At 32.9% G+C, this 22,247-nt stretch overlaps 1 protein-coding gene across 4 annotated transcripts in view; it reads right to left on the reverse strand.

Moving 5' to 3' along the window:
* KCNJ3 (potassium inwardly rectifying channel subfamily J member 3) overlaps positions 1–22,247 on the reverse strand; it is a 168,019-nt gene that overhangs the window by 106,480 nt on the left and 39,292 nt on the right. Inside the window, exon 3 of one of the 4 annotated variants that reach the window (XM_063609490.1) lies at positions 548–9,705. The exons of the other annotated variants lie outside the window; for them this stretch is intronic. Within the exon in view, the coding sequence (XP_063465560.1) occupies positions 9,602–9,705 (104 nt within the window). The 3' untranslated portion in view covers positions 548–9,601. Of the gene's footprint in view, positions 1–547; positions 9,706–22,247 lie in introns of those variants that run through there. 4 annotated transcript variants of the gene reach the window in all.

Below are 22,247 nucleotides of genomic sequence, written 5' to 3' on the forward strand. Positions count from 1 at the left end.
AGTGGGTTCTCGACTGGTTCAACTGTCCTCTTTCATATTCAGTTTAATGTTTAATCCAATATGGAGATCAGCATTTGATTCAAGTCACAATTTTTTCAAGTCAACAAAAGAAGCTTTCTCCCTTAAGACATGTCACCTGATTTGCGAGACTGCAATTTCTCTAGAGACAGCCAGTATTAGAACACAAGTGTATTTTATTGGGGATCCATGGGGTTTCCCATCTGTGGATTCAGCCAACTAGGGATTGAAAATACTCAGAAACAAAATGGATAGTCATGTCTCTACTGAACATGTAAGGACATTTTTTCTAGTCATTGTTTTCTAAACGATATAGTATAACAGCTATTTATATGGCATTTACATTGTGTTACGTATTGTAAGTGGTCTAGAGATGAATTTAAAGTACACAGGAGGATGTGCACAGGTTATATCCAAATACTATGTAATTTCTTATAAGAAACTTCAGCACCCACATATTTGGTACCTGAGGGAGGTCCTCATACCAATCCCTTATAGATACCGAGGAACAACTGTACTATGTTGTTACGTTTGTCTTTAATTTTTATTCAGTTGCATTTAATGTACCACTTCTCTAGAAATCAACACCAAGTATAAATTCTAAACAATGCTACTGACCAAGTGCCATACTAGCCATAAGAAAAACAATCCTTACCCTGAAATTCTGAGATTCCCCACCAAAAGCCCTGCAAATGCACTCAGCTTAAACATAGGAAACAAGTATCAAGACATTCTCTATTGTTAAGAAATTTGTAAATGCCTGAAATAAAGGAACCTTATCTAGTAGAAATTATGTTCAATAAATCTGAAATGCTGAGTACTTCTCAAATACTAAGCATATAATTTTTTAAGTGCCATCTGCTATGATATGAATATTCATGTCCTCCCAAAATTCATATATTAAAACATAATATTCAATTTGATTGTATTAAGAGGTGGGGTCTTTGAGAAGTGATTAGGCCATGAGGGCTCCACCCTCATGAATGGGATTAGTGCCCTTATAAAAGAGGTTCCAGGGAGCTCCCTTGCTCCTTTCCACCATGTGAGGACATAGCAACAATGCACCATCGCTGAAGTAGAGAGGGAGTCCTTGCCAGATATCAAATCTGCTGGTGTTTTGATCTTGGATTTCCCAGCCTCTAGAACTGTGAGAAATAAATATCTATTATTTATAAATTACACAGCCTATTTTGTTATAGCAGCCTGAACAGTTTAAGACACAGTAAAAATCAGAGATTGAAAACAGATTTACAAAATAAAGTGAAGTATTATATTGACATCCTTTTTTCTAATCCTTACTACATAATAAGATCTCATGTGGAGAAAAAAAAAACAAAATATGCATATATATAGAATGGGAAGATATGGAGAGAAATTTATAGAGGGGGAAAAGGGCACAGAATTAATTTAGTTGAGTAAAAATTGTATTTTATGCTCCTATTCCTCCTGTTGATACTCTAGAAGCACTATTTCTGATAAGGGAACAGCTTGAGCCAGCCTTTGCAATACTAAACTTTCTTCCCAAAAATATTTACCTCACTTATTTTACTGCCCTACTGCTCACAAATAGAAAACCAGCAGCTTTCCTTAGTTGCTCATCTTGAAAAAAGCCACCCCACCTTCCCAAAACACAAAACAAGGATGGAAAGGGCATTCTGTTGAATTCAAATGTCTTGACTTATATTCTTGATTTATAATATTTTATCTACTCATATATGTCCTGTTCCACTTTGAAAAATCCATATTGCCGTGAAAAAATATATATATAATACTTTGACATTTAAAAATACTTTTTAAATTCATTTTTAATTTATTTCTAATGAATTGTGAAGTTATCCTGTTTTACATATTTTTCTTGGAAGAATATAGGAATTTACAGATTAGTTCAATTTTTCCAAGATTATATAGTTTCCAAGAGTGTATTTCAGTCAAAATCCTCTCACATATATCTTACGTTCTTTCTACAGTACAAATGTCTTAGGTGTCAAATTTGTAAATTTGCTTTTGTCCTAAATATTAAATTAAACCGAAAACAAAGGACTTTGCTCTATTATATGACACGACACTTTTGTTTTATTTTATTCATTTTTATTATACTTTAAGTTCTGGGGTACATGTGCAGGACGTGCAGGTTTGTTACATAGGTATACACGTGCCATGGTGGTTTGCTGCACCCATCAGTCCGTCGTCTACATTAGGTATTTCTCCTAATGCTATCCAGAAAACCAAACACCGCAAGTTCTAACTAATAGTGGGAGTTGAACAGTGAGAACACATGGACACAGAGAGGGGAACATCACACATCAGGGCCTGTCGGGGGTTAGGGGTCTAGGGGAGGGATAGCATTAGGGATAACATTAGGACACACTTTTAATGAAAATGGCACTATGAAAATATTACTCATAGCACCAGTTATATAAAATCTAATATTATGTATCTATTTGATATTCACTAAATTACCAAACATGAGTAACAATTAGGCTGGAGGATATCAGAGCATAAGTACATAATACAGTGTTGTTTTGAAAAATAAAATACCAAGTCTAAAGTATTTTAGCTAGAACCTTGTCTATAAGAAATAATATGTATGACAATTGATACTATCATTATCATTATTATTTATCTAGATATGTAATGGTTAACTCTAGTTGATACCGGTATCAAGTTCTGTAGCTTATTCAAAATGAAGACTGCAAGAAGGATGGATCAAATATCAATAATAAAAAGTACGTAATAAGTATGCTGCTTACATAAAGATCCAAACCCGTCTGGATATCTAGGAACCACAATATAAAGATGCTGAAGACTGAAAGTAAAAAAGGTCTGCCCTGAAGTGACATCTTTAGGGGTAGATGATGTGCAAGAAAAATGGCATATTTAAAATGTAACAGAAATTGTTTTAACATCTTGGAGACAGTTGTATCTCTATTAACTCTCCCTATTTCATATATGAAAAAACTCAAGGAAACTTTTTTTTTTTTTTTGAGAAGAAGTCTCGCTCTTTCACCCAGGCTGGAGTGCAGTGGCGCGATCTCGGCTCACTGCAGGCTCCGCCTCCCGGGGTTCACGCCATTCTCCTGCCTCAGCCTCCCGCGTAGCTGGGACTACAGGCGCCCGCCACGTCGCCCGGCTAATTTTTTGTATTTTTAGTAGAGACGGGGTTTCACCGTATTAGCCAGGATGGTCTTGATCTCCTGACCTCATGATCCGCCCGCCTCGGCCTCCCAAAGTGCTGGGATTACAGGCGTGAGCCACCGCGCCCGGCCGGAAACTTTTTATTAAGTAACTTAATATCAGAAAACTAGTACAAGACAGAATGAAATCTAAATTGCCCACCCTATCACACTAGCCTTTAGATGGAATTGTTATATTTTCTACATTCCTTTTGTATAACTTCATTTCTAAGCAAACTTAAAAAGCAATAAGGAGGGCAGTTTCCCCCATACTGTTCTCATGGTAGTGAATAAGGTCCACAAGACCTGATGGTTTTATAAGGGGTCTCCCCTTTCAGTTGGCTCTCACTGTCTCTTGCCTGCCACCATGTAAGATGTGCCTTTTGCTAGTTTTATCTATTTAACATTGCTGTAACTATTTCCTCAGTTGCTACATCCCTTCATAATTAACCCTGCTATTGGTTGTAAACGATTCCATGGGGTAAAATGTATTATGATGAAAATCATAATTTTCTTAGTGTTGGACATCGAGGTTTAATTTAATAAATAATGCCATAACAAAAAAAAAGCAATAAAGAACATATTAGTTTGCATTCGATTTCAAGCAAAGAAGAAAAACAGATTTGTAAAAACAATGTGAATAAGAAACTTAGTACAAAATACTTATGCCCTCGCAGATTTTATGAACATAAAATGCTGACCATGGTCAGAAATAATCTACTATGCTGGAATAAAAAGCAAAATTACTTGAATTTGAGTACCTCCTATGGCTACATTTATTTACAGGTATCCTTAACCTTTTTTGTGGCATGGATTCCTTAGACAGAATAATGTTTGTAAATGCCTAATGTCAGATTTTGTAAAACATTAAAATATTTGAAAATTTAGCAACAAAACTCTAAACACATGACAAAAGTTATCCAAATGAAAACCAGAGAATACTCATATTTTGAATTTAATAAAAAAAGACTCATTAATGTAAGCTTACATCTCAAAAACAAATATGGTAAATCAATCTCAAGAAGTAGAAGAAAGAACAAAAGAACAGTAATAGAATAAATTAATGGCAAATATGCCAGACATACAATGGAGAAATTCAAGATTTTATTCTCTGAAAAACTCTAAAAATGTGGAAAAATCTCTAGCAATACTGATGGGAAGAAAAAGGTAAAAAATACACATTTCCAATTATGGTAATGAAAAGAAGTATCACTACAGATCTTGAAAATATTATAAAAATAATACAAAGGTATCACAAACAACTTTACATCAATACATTTGATAACTTAAAATAAATAGACAAATTCCTTGGAAATATAACTGACCAAAACCAACACAAGAAAAAGTAGAAAATCTTAATAGTGTTGTATCTGATTTAAAAATTAAATTTGTAATTAAAACCTGCTACATTAAAAACTTCAACCACAGATAACTTCACAAGCAAATTTATCAAATATTTAAAGCAGAAATAATATCAATCTTATGCATTCTTAAAAATAGAGAAAAATTTTACCAACTAGTTTTATAAGGCCTGTATAACCTCATGAGAAACTTCACAAGGACATTATATGTAACTTTCACTGAAAAAATCCTGTAAGCTAATATCTCAAAAATAGACATGTAAACCCTAAGTAAAACAGTTCCAACTCAAATTCACCATGATATAAAAAGGATATTATACCATGTATTGAAGTATTATTCAAGAAATGTTTACAGCTGAGTGCAGTGGCTCACGCCTGTAATCCCAGCACTTTGGGAGGTCAAGGCGGGTGGATCACCTGAGGTCAGGAGTTTGAGACCAGCCGGGCCAACATAATGAAACCCCATCTCTACTAAAAACACAAAAAATTAGCTGGGCGTGGTGGCACATGCCTGGAATCCCAGCTACTCAGGAGGCTGAGGCAGGAGAATTGCTTGAACCCAGGAGGCAGAGGTTGGTTGCAGTGAGCCGAGATCACGCCATTTCACTCCAGCCTGGGCAACAAGAGAGAAACTCCATTTCAAAAAAAAAAAAAAAAGAAAGAAATGTTCACATAAGGTTTATTGAAGGAGTGCTAGGTTAATTAAATATTCAAACATCAATGTTATTTATCACATTAATGTCATAAAAAGACCATTCAGTAGATTGAGAAATAGTATTTGATAACGGTTAGTATTTACTCATGATACAAAATGGGAATAGATGGGAACTTTGTAAATCTTGGCGTTGTCCTATAAATCCAAAACTATTCTAAAGTAAAAAAGGTTATTAAAAAATAGTGGTGGGAAAATCGGCAAAAATCAAGTAAGAGTCGTAGTAAAAAATTATGGAGACAATGCTAATTTTCTGTTTTTGATAATTGTACTATGGTTCTGAAAGACAGTAACATTAAAAGCGAGGTTAAGTGTAAGTGGGAACTCTGCTAATTACATAACTTTTCTGTAGAATTATTTCAAAATAATATGTTTTCTAAAAAAAGGGTAAGACACATTTCATGAATAAATGAACAAATCTACATATTATACAACAGAAGTAAATGTATAATTTTTTGAATGTCTTCTGAATGATGTTTAAAATCTATCACTTATAAATGCCACAGAGTCAGCTCTTCCCAACACCTGCAGTACCTTCTAGAAGGCTTTTCCATCTCCATTCTTTCAGAGTTGTCAAATACACAACATTTTTAAATGTAATTTTAAAACCATGATTAAAAACAATTCATGTAGTTATAAGAAAGCAAAATATTCAGGATCCGAAATCGTAACATAAAACACAGTAAGTATGAGAAAAGGTCATTCCACTGAAAACTGAAACTTGAGTGAAGGACTGGTATTTATACTTCAGTGCTAAAATCTGGAAAAAAACTCCACAATTAATGTGATTTCTTACAATCTTGAATGTGCATAAAGGCAACAATAAATAAAGAAATAACAAAAGAAATACAGACATTTTTCCTAACGTTAGTATCAACAAAATTTTAATAAGCCAACACACCATGCTGTTTCTAAATGGCTTTTAGACAATCAGAACGTTTTTATTAATAAACATTACTATCATCCATTTCTGTGGTAGTATAATTGGTATAACCTGTATTGAAAGCAACAGGGGACTGTCATATCACTGGCCTTTGACTTTATAATTATAGTTGTAGCAATCCATTACAATGAAATATTTTAATCACTGAAAAATCTTGCTACAAAAACAATGGTCATTGCATTATACATCATTAGAGAAAAATTCTTATCCAATAAGAGAGAATTAGAGTCTTCATCGGAGGTCAATAATGCTAACCAAATAGGATTGCTGTCTTAGAACAATAACTGATATCTAAAGATTGAACAATATAATTTTTATTAACAGTGTCACATACTGATTGGCTATACAGTTTTAATGTTTTAGACATAATTGTTTTGTTTCACATAATTGTTTTGTTATTGTTTCTCTTCATGATTATTTTTATGATACAGAAATTTTAATCTGCATCAAGTCACATCACGAATAGCTTCCTTTACTTACAGTGTTCTATATGTTTATGTAGCTTAACAGAATTTCAAGCTAACTAACACTTTGTCATACTGGCACAATTATTGTCCCCAATTTACATTTGGGGGTATCAAGGATAGAGAAGTATGAAGACTCACATAGAATCTTACAAATAGTAAATATTTGAGAAATTTTTGGACCTAACAAATAATGTGTACTTGAAAAGTTACAAATAGTAAATAGGAAAACTTAGTGATTAGCTATTACTGGGATCCTCATAGAAAGTTTCATAATATTTCCAATTTGTATAGTTAATAATGCACCAAATAAATAATTTTTAGTAAGTTAATAGCTTATAGAGTTTTGTTTTAACCAAAAACATATATCTCTCAATTTCATCAAGTTTTTAAAATCCTTCTTTAAAGCCCCATACTTTTCATTTTGTCTATCTTTCATATTCTTTCTTAGATATATTCATCTGTATTTTGTAGTTTATGTGGTAGTTTATGTTGTTATGAATGGATTTGATTTTTTTCCATCACATTTCCTAGTTGACTATTGCTATTGCAAAGGAAAACTACTATTTTTTGTTGTATTACTTTTATTGTGACAATAGCACTTTCTAAAGAAAAACAATCTCAATTTGAGTACATCAAAATGTTTATATATTCAAGAATATATTTTTCAGCACTGAAGATAATAACACCAAGCTATTTTATTTGTATGGAAATGTACAAGAGGAAATTACTTTGTAATGAAAATAAAGGCAGTTACATTGCCTTTAATGGGTAAAAAGTAATTTTAATTGGTGTTATGGTGTGAATTGTGTCCTTCCAAAATTCATGTGTTAAAACTCTAACCCCCAATTACTCAGAATGTGACTGTATTGGCAAAGGAGTCTTTAAAGAGGTGGTACTTCAGTTAAAATGAAGTAATTAGGGTGCCCTAATCCAATATGACTGTTGTCTTTATAAGAAGAGAAGATTAGGTCACACACAAACAGAAGGAAAAGTATGTGTAGACACTTGGAGAAGATTCTATCAATAAGCCAAGCAGAGGGCTCAGAAGAAACCAGCCCTACTGATAGCTTGATCTTGGGCTTCAAGCCTCCAGAACTGTGAAAAAACAAATTTCTATTGCTTAAGCCACCTTGTTTGGTACTTTATTAAAACAGCCCTAACAAACTACTATAATATAAATAAATAAAACCTTTCTTTCTAGAGGACATAATTATTTAATTGTATTACATATTATGAGAGACTGCCTTAACCTTTCAACCTTTTAGGTGAAATGTAACAAATACACAGAAAGGCACACATAATAAAAATGGATAGGTGAATGGATGCAGATCATATAGGACATATTCTTTGTCTATAAAGCAACTAAACTAGATATTAATAATAAAGCTTAATTTGAAATGTCACATACTTGGCAAATTATGAAATAAAGTTCTAAATATCCTGGTTCAAAAATGAAATAAAAATTAGAAATTATTTTGATATGTAATGAAATACTATATTATTCAAATTTATGAGATGTAGCTAAAGCTTTCCATAGAGATAAATTTGCATCTTAGAAGAAAATGTATAGCATATATTAAAAACATAGGCCAAAAGTCAATAAGCTAAACTTCCATTTCAAAAAATTAGAAAAATATCAGTAAAATAAATTCATCTAACTTATGATTTTTAAATTTTTTTATTTCCATAGGTTTTTGGGGAGTAGGTGGTATTTGGTTACATGAATAAGTTCTTTAGGGGTAATTTGTGAGATTTTGGTGCACCCATCACTCGAGAAGTATACACTGAACCTGATTTGTAGTCTTTTATCCCTCATCCCTAAGTTATTATTATAAAGCAATATAGATAAAGAAGTGTTTTGCTATTACAATGATAATATGCAAAACTCAGTTTTTCCAAATCACAAATACAAATTTTCAGTTTTTCTGGAGAAAAATAATTATCTACCACCAAGGAAAAAAGTGAAATATACTTATTTTTGACTAGCAAATATAAATAACGAGGATTTTCACTGTTATTTGAGGCTCAAAACCTACACCTTTGTTCATTTTCATCTGTAGAAGGAAGAACTGCAATGAAAACAAAATGGCAAAAGCTGCTGGTTAATCACAAATCCACAAGGACAAATCCAAGCCATAGATCAAATTAGTTCTGGACGGTGAAAAAATTGTATGAAAGGCACAAGCAGCTATGATAATAAATCAATAATGTAAGGTTTTTATTGTTGTTGCTTATGTATTTTTCTACTTGTTTATGCTAGCCTGACAGCAATAAAATTATGCTGTTCAGAAGCTATCTCATAAATAATATAATTTCAAGATAAGAATTTATAAAAGTTAGAGAAATAGAATTCTAATCAGTTTTGGAATAAGTTACCATTGCATTAGGGAACAACATAACTTGTTAAATGTTTGAAAGTTCCATAATTTATATATATTAGTTGTGTCTAAAATTTCTTCAGTACAGATATTTTAATTATATTAGCAACAATTAGTAGCATAATACTATTACAAATTAGCAAAGTTTATAACCTAACCCTATAGATACTGAAACTAAAATGAAGTCTTTGTCAATTAATCACTTAATTAATTATAGCAGTATAATATAATTGTGTACAAATAAAACATAAGGAAGCTTTTATTTTATTTATATGTTGCACATAATAGTCATATAATATATTCATTAATGTTGTTCAATAGGAGAAATATGAGAAAAAATATAACTTCTGGAAATACAACACCTTAATAAGAGGACATACTTGCTTTATTGCTATTCACCAGGCTTTCTTCTACAAAACATTTACAATAAACTACTATTTTAGGCATGATTTTCAGTTTTGAGTCCATATGAAGGTAAATTAATAAGCATTTATTTCAGTGGTTATGGTCACTAATCAGCTAGTTTGGAGATAGGGAGATTGTTATGAATTATTCAGGTGGGTCCAATCTAATCACATGAGTCCTTACACACAGAGGAAGAGACAGAAAGGATGTCAGAGAGCCAAGACATGAGGAAAACTTGACTTCCGTTGCTGTCTTCAAAGATGGAGGAAAGGGGCCAAGAAAAAAGAAAAAAAAAAAAGAAAAAAATTACATATATGCACTCACTACCACTCCCTCAGTAATAATCTGTTCCCACTTTCAGATAAGGGAAAATAAGTGTGAGGAAATTTATGGTACTTTGGCAAGGTCATAAAACTATGTGATCAAACCAGAAGCCAAACACATTTTAAAATAAAGGAAAGCGCAAAACACACGATGTTGCAGTATGACCGACCCTCTGACATGGGCTATATATTCACAGAGTTCAAAATTTCAAGTTATGTCTACGCAAAATTATCTCAATCAGATGCAAGAAAATTTTTTTTTGCTTATTTGCCCACAACATGCCTGTTAAATGTTGAGTTTGACAGAGAAGTAGATTACCATCCTAAGGCAAACTGACTACCTACATGAACCATAACGAAGCAGATCTGCTAAAACTTTTGAGCATATCCTACTTTTCCACGGACACGTAGATGAACCTGCTATAAATGCACATATCTCAGAAAGCTTTAATTAATTTTGAGGGGGGTCTCTTGGTATCATCTAAATGCATCTGAAAGGTCGCTTACTTGTCAGTGAATCTATTATTTAGTGTTCGGTGGCTAAACTTCTAAATGATGATTTATAACGAATTAATGGCTTCTACAGGAACAGCTTAACTTCTGCATAGGTTCAGTTCACTCCACCACTGCCCATTCCAAACAAAAACAAAAGTAATGATTCTCAGTACACAGCACATCTGGTAACTTTTAAACATTAAATGGGAATAATATCTGCTGATGTTGGAGAATAAAAATATTGGTAGTTCTCCATTGCAATACGTCAGGTCAGCTGAAACTTGCAAAGTGCCTTGCAAGCCGCTACATTTTTCACTGTGAAGTGAGGGAAAAGTCACGTAACTGACAGATAACTGTTAATATGTCCATATCCGTGGTACATTTACCAAATGTCTAATCTCCAAAGATTAGACAAGTGAAATGATTTGTGTTTTCTAGTATGTTGGTCTGTCTTCTCACTGACAGCTGTACTTAAACATTTGAATTTTTCACTCTTTCTAGAGGATGTAAGTCATTACCTACTCTATTTTCATAATACAACTCAATGAAGACAAGCATAGGTTTCTAAGTATCTGTCAATTGATGTATGACTGAGGGTTCAATTCACTCATATTTATTTTAAACTAGATATCTTACAGTTGGATGAGTTTGGTTCCAAGGCACAGGACGAAGGGCACTGGGCATCCCAGAAATGTCATGTAGAATTGCTTCCTCACTTGCTCTCACTAGATGACATCACACTCCAAGCAATTTGAAAGGAAAACCTAGTTTTTAACAGAAACTCCACACATAATTTTCTACCTTTCATTTCTTAAAGGGAACAAGGAAGGAGCACTATCGTACCTTCAATATGCCAATGTATTTTTATGTTTTTGCAAGTTTTATTTGAAAGGCCACTATATCCCTAGAATATGAAAGAGAAAAGGAAATCAAGTGATTTTAAGTTAACTTTAAAATGAAAGTCACATTTCTTTTACAAAAAGAGTGTTATTTAGTCAGTTTATTTAGGTATGAATTTATTCCATGAATGGCATTCAAGTGAAAGAAAAGTCATTTCATAACTTTTCAAAAAATTAAAAATAATCTAATATGGTTTATTTATTCTTGTCACACAGGGTTGACAGAAAATTTTAAACTAGTCATGTATTATATTTTGGGATGGGAGATGGAGGCAGGGGCCCTCAACAATCTCTAGGGTTCTAGGGTTTTATTAGATTCCCAAAGAGGCATACTTTATCCAGAAAACTTGAGGAAGAATATTGGGTTTGGTAAGAACTGGTCAGGATGCTTCCTGACCAAACCCATGTAGTTAACCAAAAATTGACTATTTTTCTGCCTTGGCCACTGGAATCTTCTACCTTATTTCCCCAAACCAAGGTCCCTGGTATTGAGCTCCCAGGAGCCATACATCACCCATCAAACATCAGGCCTTTATCTGGGTTTCTGTAAGTTTTAGGCTGAAGATTTTTCCACTTCCAAAACCTGCAACTCTAATTTCATTTCCCTTGGGAAATTAACTCCATGCAGGGCTATTTGTCTTTTTCAAATTAAAGCAATAACCTCTCCTTTCTCTATTCTGGAATAAAAATGAAATCACAAAGCTGTTTACTTATAATGGAGATGGGGGTAAGATAAGGAGAGCTCAGACTTGTAAAAACATTAAGGCTATTCCCTACCCCTGCCTACCTGGAAAGGGGGATAATACAGATTAGTATCACTCTTCCCTAATGGGTCCACACTAACAAAAAATCCCGGGCACTAGTTTTTTTCTTAAAAATATACCCTGTTATATAAGTTTTATAAATACGTACATAAGCAAAAAGATTAAAAATGAAGTAGAATATTAATTAAACCTTTTCCATTTCCCCCTCAAAAATCCTTTAATCTTATCTCTTACAACTCTTCTACTTTACAACTAATTCTACAAGAACTAGGGACCATAGCCCCAACCATACTGATATATGAGTAAAAAGAGTAATTGTCAATAGCTCAAAGGGTGTATGTTTTATGACAAGTACAATACCGACTTCCTTAGAGAGGCAAATTATAAACTATTATCTATAGTCACTATGTAAGAAATGAACTGAAAATAATTCGCTTCTTACTCAGTAACTATAAAACACAACTCTCAAGTGCTTTATACGATAAAAACGTACTGTAAGTTTCAGATGTGCTACTTGTTGTACAAAAGTAATGGGACTTCCCTGTTCTTTCAAAAGCAACAGTAGGAAGTAGTTTTCCTGTTTGAAGTTCTTACTGTCATTTTACAAGAGGCAGACTAGATACTATTCGTAAGATTCAAGCAACGAGTTATTATTGCTAATTTAGATAATAACATTGTCCATATTATCATGATGTAATGACATAGGGAATATATTTCACAAATCATTTTCCAGGAAGTTATAGAAAGAAAACCTCCAAGTAGAAGAATTTGGTGCCTATTAATTTCCTATGTAGTTTTAAAAAGAGTTTATGAATTTTCTTGTGCTCCCTGTGATTCCTTTTCCAAATAAATTTCAAAATTGAAATATCTTGAAATATTTGAAAACACACACACACACACACACACACACATATATATATCTGTGTATACGCACACACACATACAGTTGGCCCTCCCTATAGACAGGTTCTGCATACATGGATTCAACCAACCTCAGATAGAAAATATTTGTAAAAATAACAGTACAATAATAAAAATAATATAAATAAAAATCAATATTGTATAACACCTATTTACATAGCATTTACTTTATACTAGGTATTATAAGTAATATAGAGATGATTTAAAGTATATAGGAGGATGTACACAGGTTATACAGTTCACCCTTAAACAATGTGGGGGCTAGGGGTGCCAACTTACCACGCAGGCACAAGTTTACATATAACTTTTGACTTTCCAAAACTTAACCACTCTACCATTGACTGGAAACCTTATCAATAACTTTAACAGTCAATTAACAAATATTTTCATGTTATATCTTTATATATTGAATTATTATAATAATCTGGAGAAAGGAAAATATTATTAAAAAACCATCACAAGGAAGAGAAAATCGATTTACTATTCATTAAGTAGAAGTGGGTCATCATAAAGGTGTTCATTCTTGTCATGTACAACTTGAATAAGCTGAGAAAGGAGAGGAAGAGGAGGAATTGGTCTTGATGTCTCAGGGGTAGCTACCCAGGGAACAGTAGTGTGGCGTTTGTACACCTCCCAGAAAGACAGGGAAAAAACCTAGTAGGAGGCCAGTACTCAACCCCTGCCTAGCAGTAAGAAAGCTAGGATATCAATGACGGCTGAGTGGGAATCTGAACTTCTACCTACAACTGGCGGTTATGATGTGGTACTTCACCTTTCTCTGTTCAAGTAGTCTGAAAGGAAGCCAGCTAAACCAGAAAATTTAGATAAGATCAAGTTTCAATTACTGAAAATCTCTAGTTATTCCAAGAACCATGAAGATAAATGTTAAAGACAACCAATAGATGGCCAAATGAAGATGCCAAAAGTGTGAGACTTCTCTGGAAAAAAGTTTTAAAGTAGACATTCTAAAAATGCTTTAATGAGCAATTGTAATAACATTTGAAAACAATGACAAAATAGTGGCAGCAAAGGAATGCAAAATATAAAAACGAACCAAATGAAAATTTTAGACTGAAAAACACAATAACTGAAATGAAAATCACCAAGGACAGAGAAGTATATGAAATAATGATGAAAGAGTCAATCCACGAAGAAGATACAGCAATCCTAAATGTGTATACACTAAAAGCAGAGATTTAAAAATGTGTGAAATGAAATATAATGGAAATGAAAGAAGAAATATACTAATTGGCAGCAATAGTTAAAGACTTTTGCACCTGTCTTTCCACAATTGATAAAACAATTACACAGAAACCTAGTAAGGATATAGAAGAACTCCAGACACCATAAACCAATAGGATCTAATTGACAAAAAACATTCCACCAATTAACATCAAATAAGTATTTCTTTCAAGTACCAACAGAGCATGTATCAAGATAGAGCCTATACTGGGCCATAGAACAAGCCTCAGCAAATGTAAGAAGTTTTAAATGAGGCAGAGTGTGTTCCCTGAACACAATGGAATCACACTAGAAACCAGTGACAGAAAGATTACAGAAAAATTTCCAAACAGAAACCAAACAACATACTTCTAAATAGTCCGTGGGTCAAAGAAGAAATATCAAGGAAAATAAAAAATACATTAAACTGCATTAAAATGAAAATACAACATATCTAAATTAGAGCAGTGCTGAGATGGAAACTTATAGCACTATATAAATCCGAAGCAAGCAGATGGAAAGAAATAATAAAGACGAGCAAAATCAATAAAATTAAAAACAGAATAACAACTAAAAAATCAATGTGACATGTACCTAGTTGATGGAAGTGATCCATAAAATTGATAAACCTTTAGCAAAGAAAGAGAGAAGACGCAAACTACCAATATCAGCAATGAAACAGAGAATATCACTATAGACAATGCAGACATCTAAAGGTTAACAAGGGAATATAATATACAATGCTACATATATAAGTTTGATAACCTAGAGGAAATGGACTAATTCCTTTAAAAAATGTACTACCAAAATACAATATGAAATAGAACATTTGAATAGTCATATAGCCATAAAGAAATTGAATTCCTAATTTAAAATTGCCCAAATAAAAACTTCAGGCTGATTTCACTTTTGAGTGAAATGTTTTATAAAACATTTAAAGAAGAATTAACACTATTTATAAACAATACCTTCCAAAAAAACAAGTATACTCAGTTCATTTTTGAAGCTAGTATTACCCTGATACCAAAAGCCGACACAATCAGTATAAAAAAGAAATCCACACATCAATATCCCTCATGAATTTAGCTATAAAAGTTTCCAACAAATATAAGCAAATAGAATTCAGCAGCATATAAAAAGAATCATACACCATAACCAAGTAGGGTTTATTATTCCAGGTTTGCAAAGCTGATTCAATATTCAAAATCAATCAATTTAATCTGCAATATTAACTAACTGAAGAGAAACATCACAGAATCATATCAGCTGATGCAGAAATAGTACTAATATTTAACAAAATTCAATATCCATTCATAATAAAAACATATAGAAAATAGGAATAGTCAGGCACTTTCTCAACTTTATAAAGATGTCTACAGAAACCATATTTAATATTATATTTAATATTAAAAGATTGAAAGCTGCTTTTTAAGATAGGGAATAAGGCAAGAATGTCCACACCTATCGCTCTTACTAAACATAGTGCTGGAAGTTCAAGACTCCACATTACGGGAAAAAAAAAAGAAAGAAAATGTGTTCACATTTAAAAGAGAAAAATAAAACTGCCTTTTCGGAGATGACATGATTTTCTTTGTAAAAAAAAAAAAATAGCAACCTTTAAATACAAAACCTCTTGGAACAATATGTAAGATCAGCAAGTTTACAAATATAAGATAAACATTAAAAAATCAGCTTTGTTTCTATACACTTGCAATGAATGAGCATATAGACACTAAAACAAAAAAAAATCATGTATAACTACTCAAAAGAATATACTTGAATAAATCTGACAAAATGTATAGAATTACAAAATATGACTGAAAGAATAAAGAAGATATAAATAAACAGAAATACATTCCATCTTCATAGACTGGAAGACAATATTGTTAAGATGTCAATACTACTCAAAACTGTTGACAGATTCTATCCAATCCCTATCAAGACCTCAATGACATTTTTTGAAGAAATAGAAAAACACATCTTAAAATTCATTTGGAATTTCAAGAGACCCCAAATAGCCAAAACAATCGATGGAAGACTCATATTTCCTGATTTTAAAATTTACTATAAAGCTACAGTAATAAAAACAGTGTGGTACTGGCATATACAGATATATAGACCAATGGAATAGAATACAGAGCCCAGAAACAAACTCTCATGTATATGGTCAAATAATTTTTGACAAAGATGTCAAGACCATTTAATGAGGGAAACAACAGTCTTCGCCACAAGTGGTGCTAAGAAAACCTAATATCCACATGCAAAAGAATGAAGTTGGAATTTCACATAACACCACATACAATTAATCAAAATGAATCAAAGACCTAAATGTAAGAATTAAAACTCCTAGAATAAAACACACGGCAAAAGCTTACAACATTGAGTGGCCATTGATTGTTCTGCTATGATACAAAAGGTAAAGATAACAAAACAAAATAAAAGACAAATTGGACTTAATGAAAACTTAATTTTTTTTTGCTTCAAAAGCCACTTCAATAAAGTAAAAAGGCCACCCACAGAATGAAAGAAAATATTTGCAAATCGTATATCTCATAAAGAATTGACATCTGATGTATAGAGAGAACTCCTAAAACTCAACTATTAAAAAACAAACAACCCAATTCAAAAATGAGCAAAGAACTTGAATAGACATTTTTTTCCAAACAAAATAAACAAATGGCCAATAAGCATGAAACGATGCTCAATATCAGTCAACATTAGTGAACTCCAAATTAAAACACTAATGACATACCACCTCAGATCAATTAGGATGACTAGTATCAAAACAGAAAATAACAAGTGTTGGTGAACACGTAGAGGAATTTTAATCCTTGTGCACTGTTGGTGGGAATATAAAAGGGCATAGCTGCTGTGGAGGACTGTGGTGGTTCCTCCAAAAATTTAAAATAAAATTACCATACGACCTGGCAATTTTACTTCTGAGTATATACCAAAAAGACCTGAAAGCAGGGTCTTAAAGAGATATGTGTACACCCATGTTCACTACAGCAGTATTCACATTAGCTAGAACACAGAAGCAATGCAAGTACGTATCAACAGACAAGCTAAATGTGGTATAGACATACAATGGAGTATTACTCAGCCTTAAAATGGAAGACAATTCTGAAACATGCTACAACACGAATAAATCTTAAGGACATTATGGTTGGTAAAATAAGTCAATTATATATATAAAAAGACAAATATCATATGATCCCACTTAGATGAGGTACTTAGAGTAGTTAAAATAATAGGGACAGAAAGTCAAATGGTGGTTTCCAGGGACTGAGCGTGTCTGGGAGAATGAGGAGTTAATTGTTTAACAGGTACAGAGCTTCAGTTTTAAGATGAAAAGAATTATAGAGAGGGATGATAGTGATGATTACACGACATTATGAATGTGTTTAATACTACAGAATTGTATATTTTAAATAGTTAAGATGTACATATTATGTGTATTTTACCACAAAAAATACAGGATTTGTATGCTGAAAACTACAAAATTCACCAAAATGTCTTAGCTACATCAATGATTGCATGTATTCTTTTCTGCTTCCTGTGATTGTTATAGACTCATTTCTTTGCACATATATTTCTCTGTCATTTCAAAGAAATTTGGAGAATGAGGGGAACCAAACTCACATGTTTAATCTGCCATCATAAACCTCAAGTCAATCTTCTAAATTCTGTTTTCAGCTATGATTTCCACATAATTATTGTAAATTCATTTTATTTAGATTTTCATCTGATTTTACCTACTTCCATAAGCAGATGATTTGACCGAAGAAATGACCACATCCCAATAACAATAAAACATTTGATTCTGATCATTTTTAACACAATTGATTCTAAAAAGCCTAAATGGAAAAAAAATTTATTAAAATGCAACACTATAAAATGACATATCAAAGTTAACAAAAACATATTTTTGTTTATAAGGTAGTTTGAATTAAACTCATCAGGGAAATGTGGGTCAAAAGGGGGCTTATAGTTTATCCTGGAGATAAGCAGTTATCAGAATGTGGTCTGTGGTCAGACTGCAAGGGTTCATATCTCAGATGCACCATTAACTAGCTGTGTGGCTTTGAATAAGTTACTTAATCTTTCTTACAATCAGATTCATCTAATGTAAAATGTAATAGTAGTTTATACCTTATAAGGTGATGTGAGTCTTCATAATCTATAAAAGCACTTAAAGACCAGCATCTGACAATTTCTCAATAAATATTTCCTAAGATTATTAAAAGCTGTGTTTCTCAGAAACTATACATGGAGTGGTTCCCAGAAACTCAGACTGAATATTCTCTCAACATTAATTCCAGTTACAAGGTTCTCTAGAAACTTATATTGTGCTGAGTGAAATATTCAGCTATTTGGTACCCAGTACAAACACTCAAGGAAGGTGACTAAAGTGCTTTGTACTGGTCTTATTTGCAATTTGCATTATTTTCCATCTGACAAGTCAGGTGCAGAGCTAGAACTGGTAGATTCTGACAATCCGAAACTTGTGGTTTTGATTTCATCTCATGTATCACATTAAAATGATTTTGTACTGATTTTCTATGCAAGAATTGTCATTTTTTGATTATATGAAACTTTCACCGAAAAATATAGAAAGGAGATTAAAAAGAGAGTCAGTGCTAAAACAGACTCTTTAAAAGCAAAAGCCTACCATCTGTAGCAGGAGGACTTTATAAAACCCAGGGGTGTCTTCTTACCCAACTGTCAACACCAGGAAACATGCCAAGGGGACAGATGCTAAAACTGGAAAGTCTCATCTAGGGCGTGACATCAGAGTCCCATAATTTCTCTCTAAAAAAGCAACAGTCACCACAATAGCAATGAGATATTATTGAAAAAACAAAACTCTCTCCTTAATGAAGAATGGCTTCCATTAAATAGTTACACTACTAAAATTCTACTAACACAAATGAACATACTGGTCTGCGAGATGGGAGGTAAAATCTGTACTCTATTGAACAAGTTTCTAAGAGACCAGCAGGTACCTTTTTAATTACTGGCAACAACATGGAACATAAGATCAATCAAGAAATAATAACAGAGACCATTAGTAAAAATAGTTTCCAATCGCAATGCAGAGTTGGAGAAAAACAATAAGGAAATCTCTCCGTCTTTTTTAACAATACACTGACAAGCACGTGATAATAAAAATTGGTAACTCAAAGGTAACATCCAGCATTAAAAATGAAAAATAATCTATAATTACTACTATTACCTGGGGAGTTTATGTTTACTTTATTTCATTTTACTCTAAGGCGAATATATAAAGAGATTTTCTTCTCATCAGTCAGTCCTTTGCATTTCTATACCCCACTGCTTCTCATCTCTATTTACAGAGACGAAAACTCATACATGTCCCTATAGGATACAATGCCATATTCGTTGCTGAACATATGTGAAAATACTGAGTTATTTGCCAAATAGTGAAATAAAGGCAGAAAAGACACATTTGTCAAAACATATTTGGTGGGATGTATCTTGAAGTATTAGCCTGAGTACTCTTCTGTATACATTTTGTGCACACTTCTCATTCTGTAATCTGAAGGGAACTCCAGTTTGTGAGCTAATTTTCTTTTCCCTTGCCCATATTAAAACAACGACTCAAAGAAGCCTCAAGCCTCTGGGCATAGAAGAAGTATTTGAAACACTCAGATGTATGCTTGAGTTGTTCTGTTCCAAAAGCCAAGATAGGATGAAGGTTGGGAGTCTCTGGGGAGTAGGAAATTATAGCTACATGAAAACGAAGGTGAAGAAGGATGGATGGTCCTTCCCCAAGTGGTAATAAGGAAGGCAAATGACAGGAGAAAGACAGAGAAAAGGAGAGTAACCAACTATTGTGTGAGAGCACCAACTCATCACTCATGGAAAATTCAATTGGACGTTTATTCTAAGAACGTTAAATAGAGACTGGGAACTTGAACTCTTTATGTGGGAATGAGGACACGAAAGAAAAAATATCTTGTGCTCTGTCCAAAGTGAAATTTTGGACACAGTTGAAAATTTTCTCAGAAGCTGGTACAGTGGTTATCATATAAAAATAACACTTAGTTCTCTGTAGTAATTTAAGACCTCTTTTTGCATAGGAAATAGTATAATAGGTTAATACTCCCACATGCTACAGATTTTATAAACTCCCTTATACTAAAAAGTATAAAAACAGCACCCGAGGTTCTACCCACCCCCATAAAAGTAACTTTAGAAGATTACGAGTCTGAAAGTTATTTTTTCTTAATTATATAATTTATGATTTCTGCTTTCTAGTTTTTTAAATAAGTATTGCATTAACAATAATAAAGTAATTCAAAGTAAGAACTTTGGGTGGGTTTCTAAGATGTTTACTAATATAGTCACCATTTCCATGTTCTTCACTTCATCTGGTACTATTTTTCTCCTCCTCCTGAAGGACTTCTTTTAACAATTTTTCATGATGTGGAGCTTTTGGTGATTATTTCAATTTCGTATGTATGAAAAAAATTGCTTAATTGCACCTTCATTTTTTGAAAGATAGTCCTTGCTGTTTACAGCAGTCTAGCTTGGCTTCTTTTCCCCCTTTCAGTATTTTAAAGATATTTTTCCACTGTCTTCTGTCTTGCATTCATTTTGAGGATAATCAGCTGTCATCCTTTACTCTATACATATGTGTCTTTTTTTCTCCAGTTACATTTAAGATTGTCTACACTAATTTTATTTTTAATTTTTATTTTTTGTAGTATATAGTTTTTAATTTTTGTGGCTACATAGTAGGTGTATATATTTATGGGGTACATGAGATGTTTTGATATAGGATTCAATGTGAAATAAGCACATCATAGAGAATGGGGTATCCATCCCATTGAGCATTTATTCTTTGAGTTACAAACAATTCAAGTACAGGCATTAAATTATTTTAAAATTTGCAATTAAGTTATTATTGACTGTAGTCATCCTATTGTGCTACCAAATAATAAGTGTTATTCAGTCTTTAATTACTTTTTTGTACCTGCATATTCTACACAACATCCCAAAATTATGAGGTTCTCTTCTCTGTCTGGGTGAACAACAATTTTCCCTGGCCTTGCCTGATTTCCAGCACATGACCTCTACTCCCTTTGAGTGGTTCCTTCTCAGTCTCAGGTGGTGTCCTCATTCATGGACATGAGTTGGTCAGTCCCCAGGTGAAGACTATAGATCTTTGTAGATGTCCAGAGTTATTTCTTTGTTGTAGCTCTCCCCTCTCTGATGTTTTGCCTGTAAACTCTAGCCACTATGATGACCTCTCCAGATTCCAAGTTCTCCTCAACTCAAGGACATCTCTATGCTTTACCTGGGTTCCCCTCCCTGCACCACAGTCTGGAAAAAGTATAAGCAGTAAGCTGGGGCAGTTTTAGGTCTTACCTTATTTGTTTCTTGTCTCTCAGGAATCACTGGACTTCCTCGTATGACATCCAATTGTCCTGAAAATTGGTGTTCAATATATTTTGCTCGGTTGTTTCAGGTAGAAGAGTACACCTTGTCCCTGTTACTCCATCTTTGAAGGCATGGAATTTTGGATTTGTTTTTCTTTCATATATATACTTTTAAAGATAAGAGTCTGTTCTTTCCTCCCCACATTCGTTGCTCTTTACAAGTTTGTTGCTTCATTGCATATATACATTGTAAAACCCTCTGAGTTGGTAAGAATAAGTTAATTCAGGGTGGCCACAGGCAGAATCCAATGTCAGGTTTGTTTTTGTTTTTGTTGTTTTAGAATAAGTCAAATTGGGGGCCACAAGCAGAATCCAGTGTTAGGTTTTTTTTTGTTTAGTTGTTTTTTGTTTTTTTTTTTTTTTTTTTTTTTTTTTTTTTTAACTAGTGACTCCTGTCTCTCTCTTCCACTCTAAAAGGGCAAGATGCAATGGCCAAAGGGTACATACTTCTGTTGCCTTGAGTGTCTCTTAGTATTAAAGTAGGCTCAGGTTCTAAACATTAAAATGACCCACAATAAGAGCTGCAATAATTAAGTTTATGACTTGTTATACCCACCAATGTATGACAAACTTAGAAAAACTGTATATAATTTACAATGACAAGAGAGGAAAGAGGAGCATAGGAAACAGAAACTCCAAGAATAATTAAGAAGACAGACATTGCAAGTTTCCAGAAAGGAAAGCCACAAGAAATTTTATAC

This window comes from Symphalangus syndactylus, chromosome 9 (genome assembly GCF_028878055.3).
Source record: "Symphalangus syndactylus isolate Jambi chromosome 9, NHGRI_mSymSyn1-v2.1_pri, whole genome shotgun sequence".
Taxonomy (NCBI): Eukaryota; Metazoa; Chordata; class Mammalia; order Primates; family Hylobatidae; genus Symphalangus; species Symphalangus syndactylus.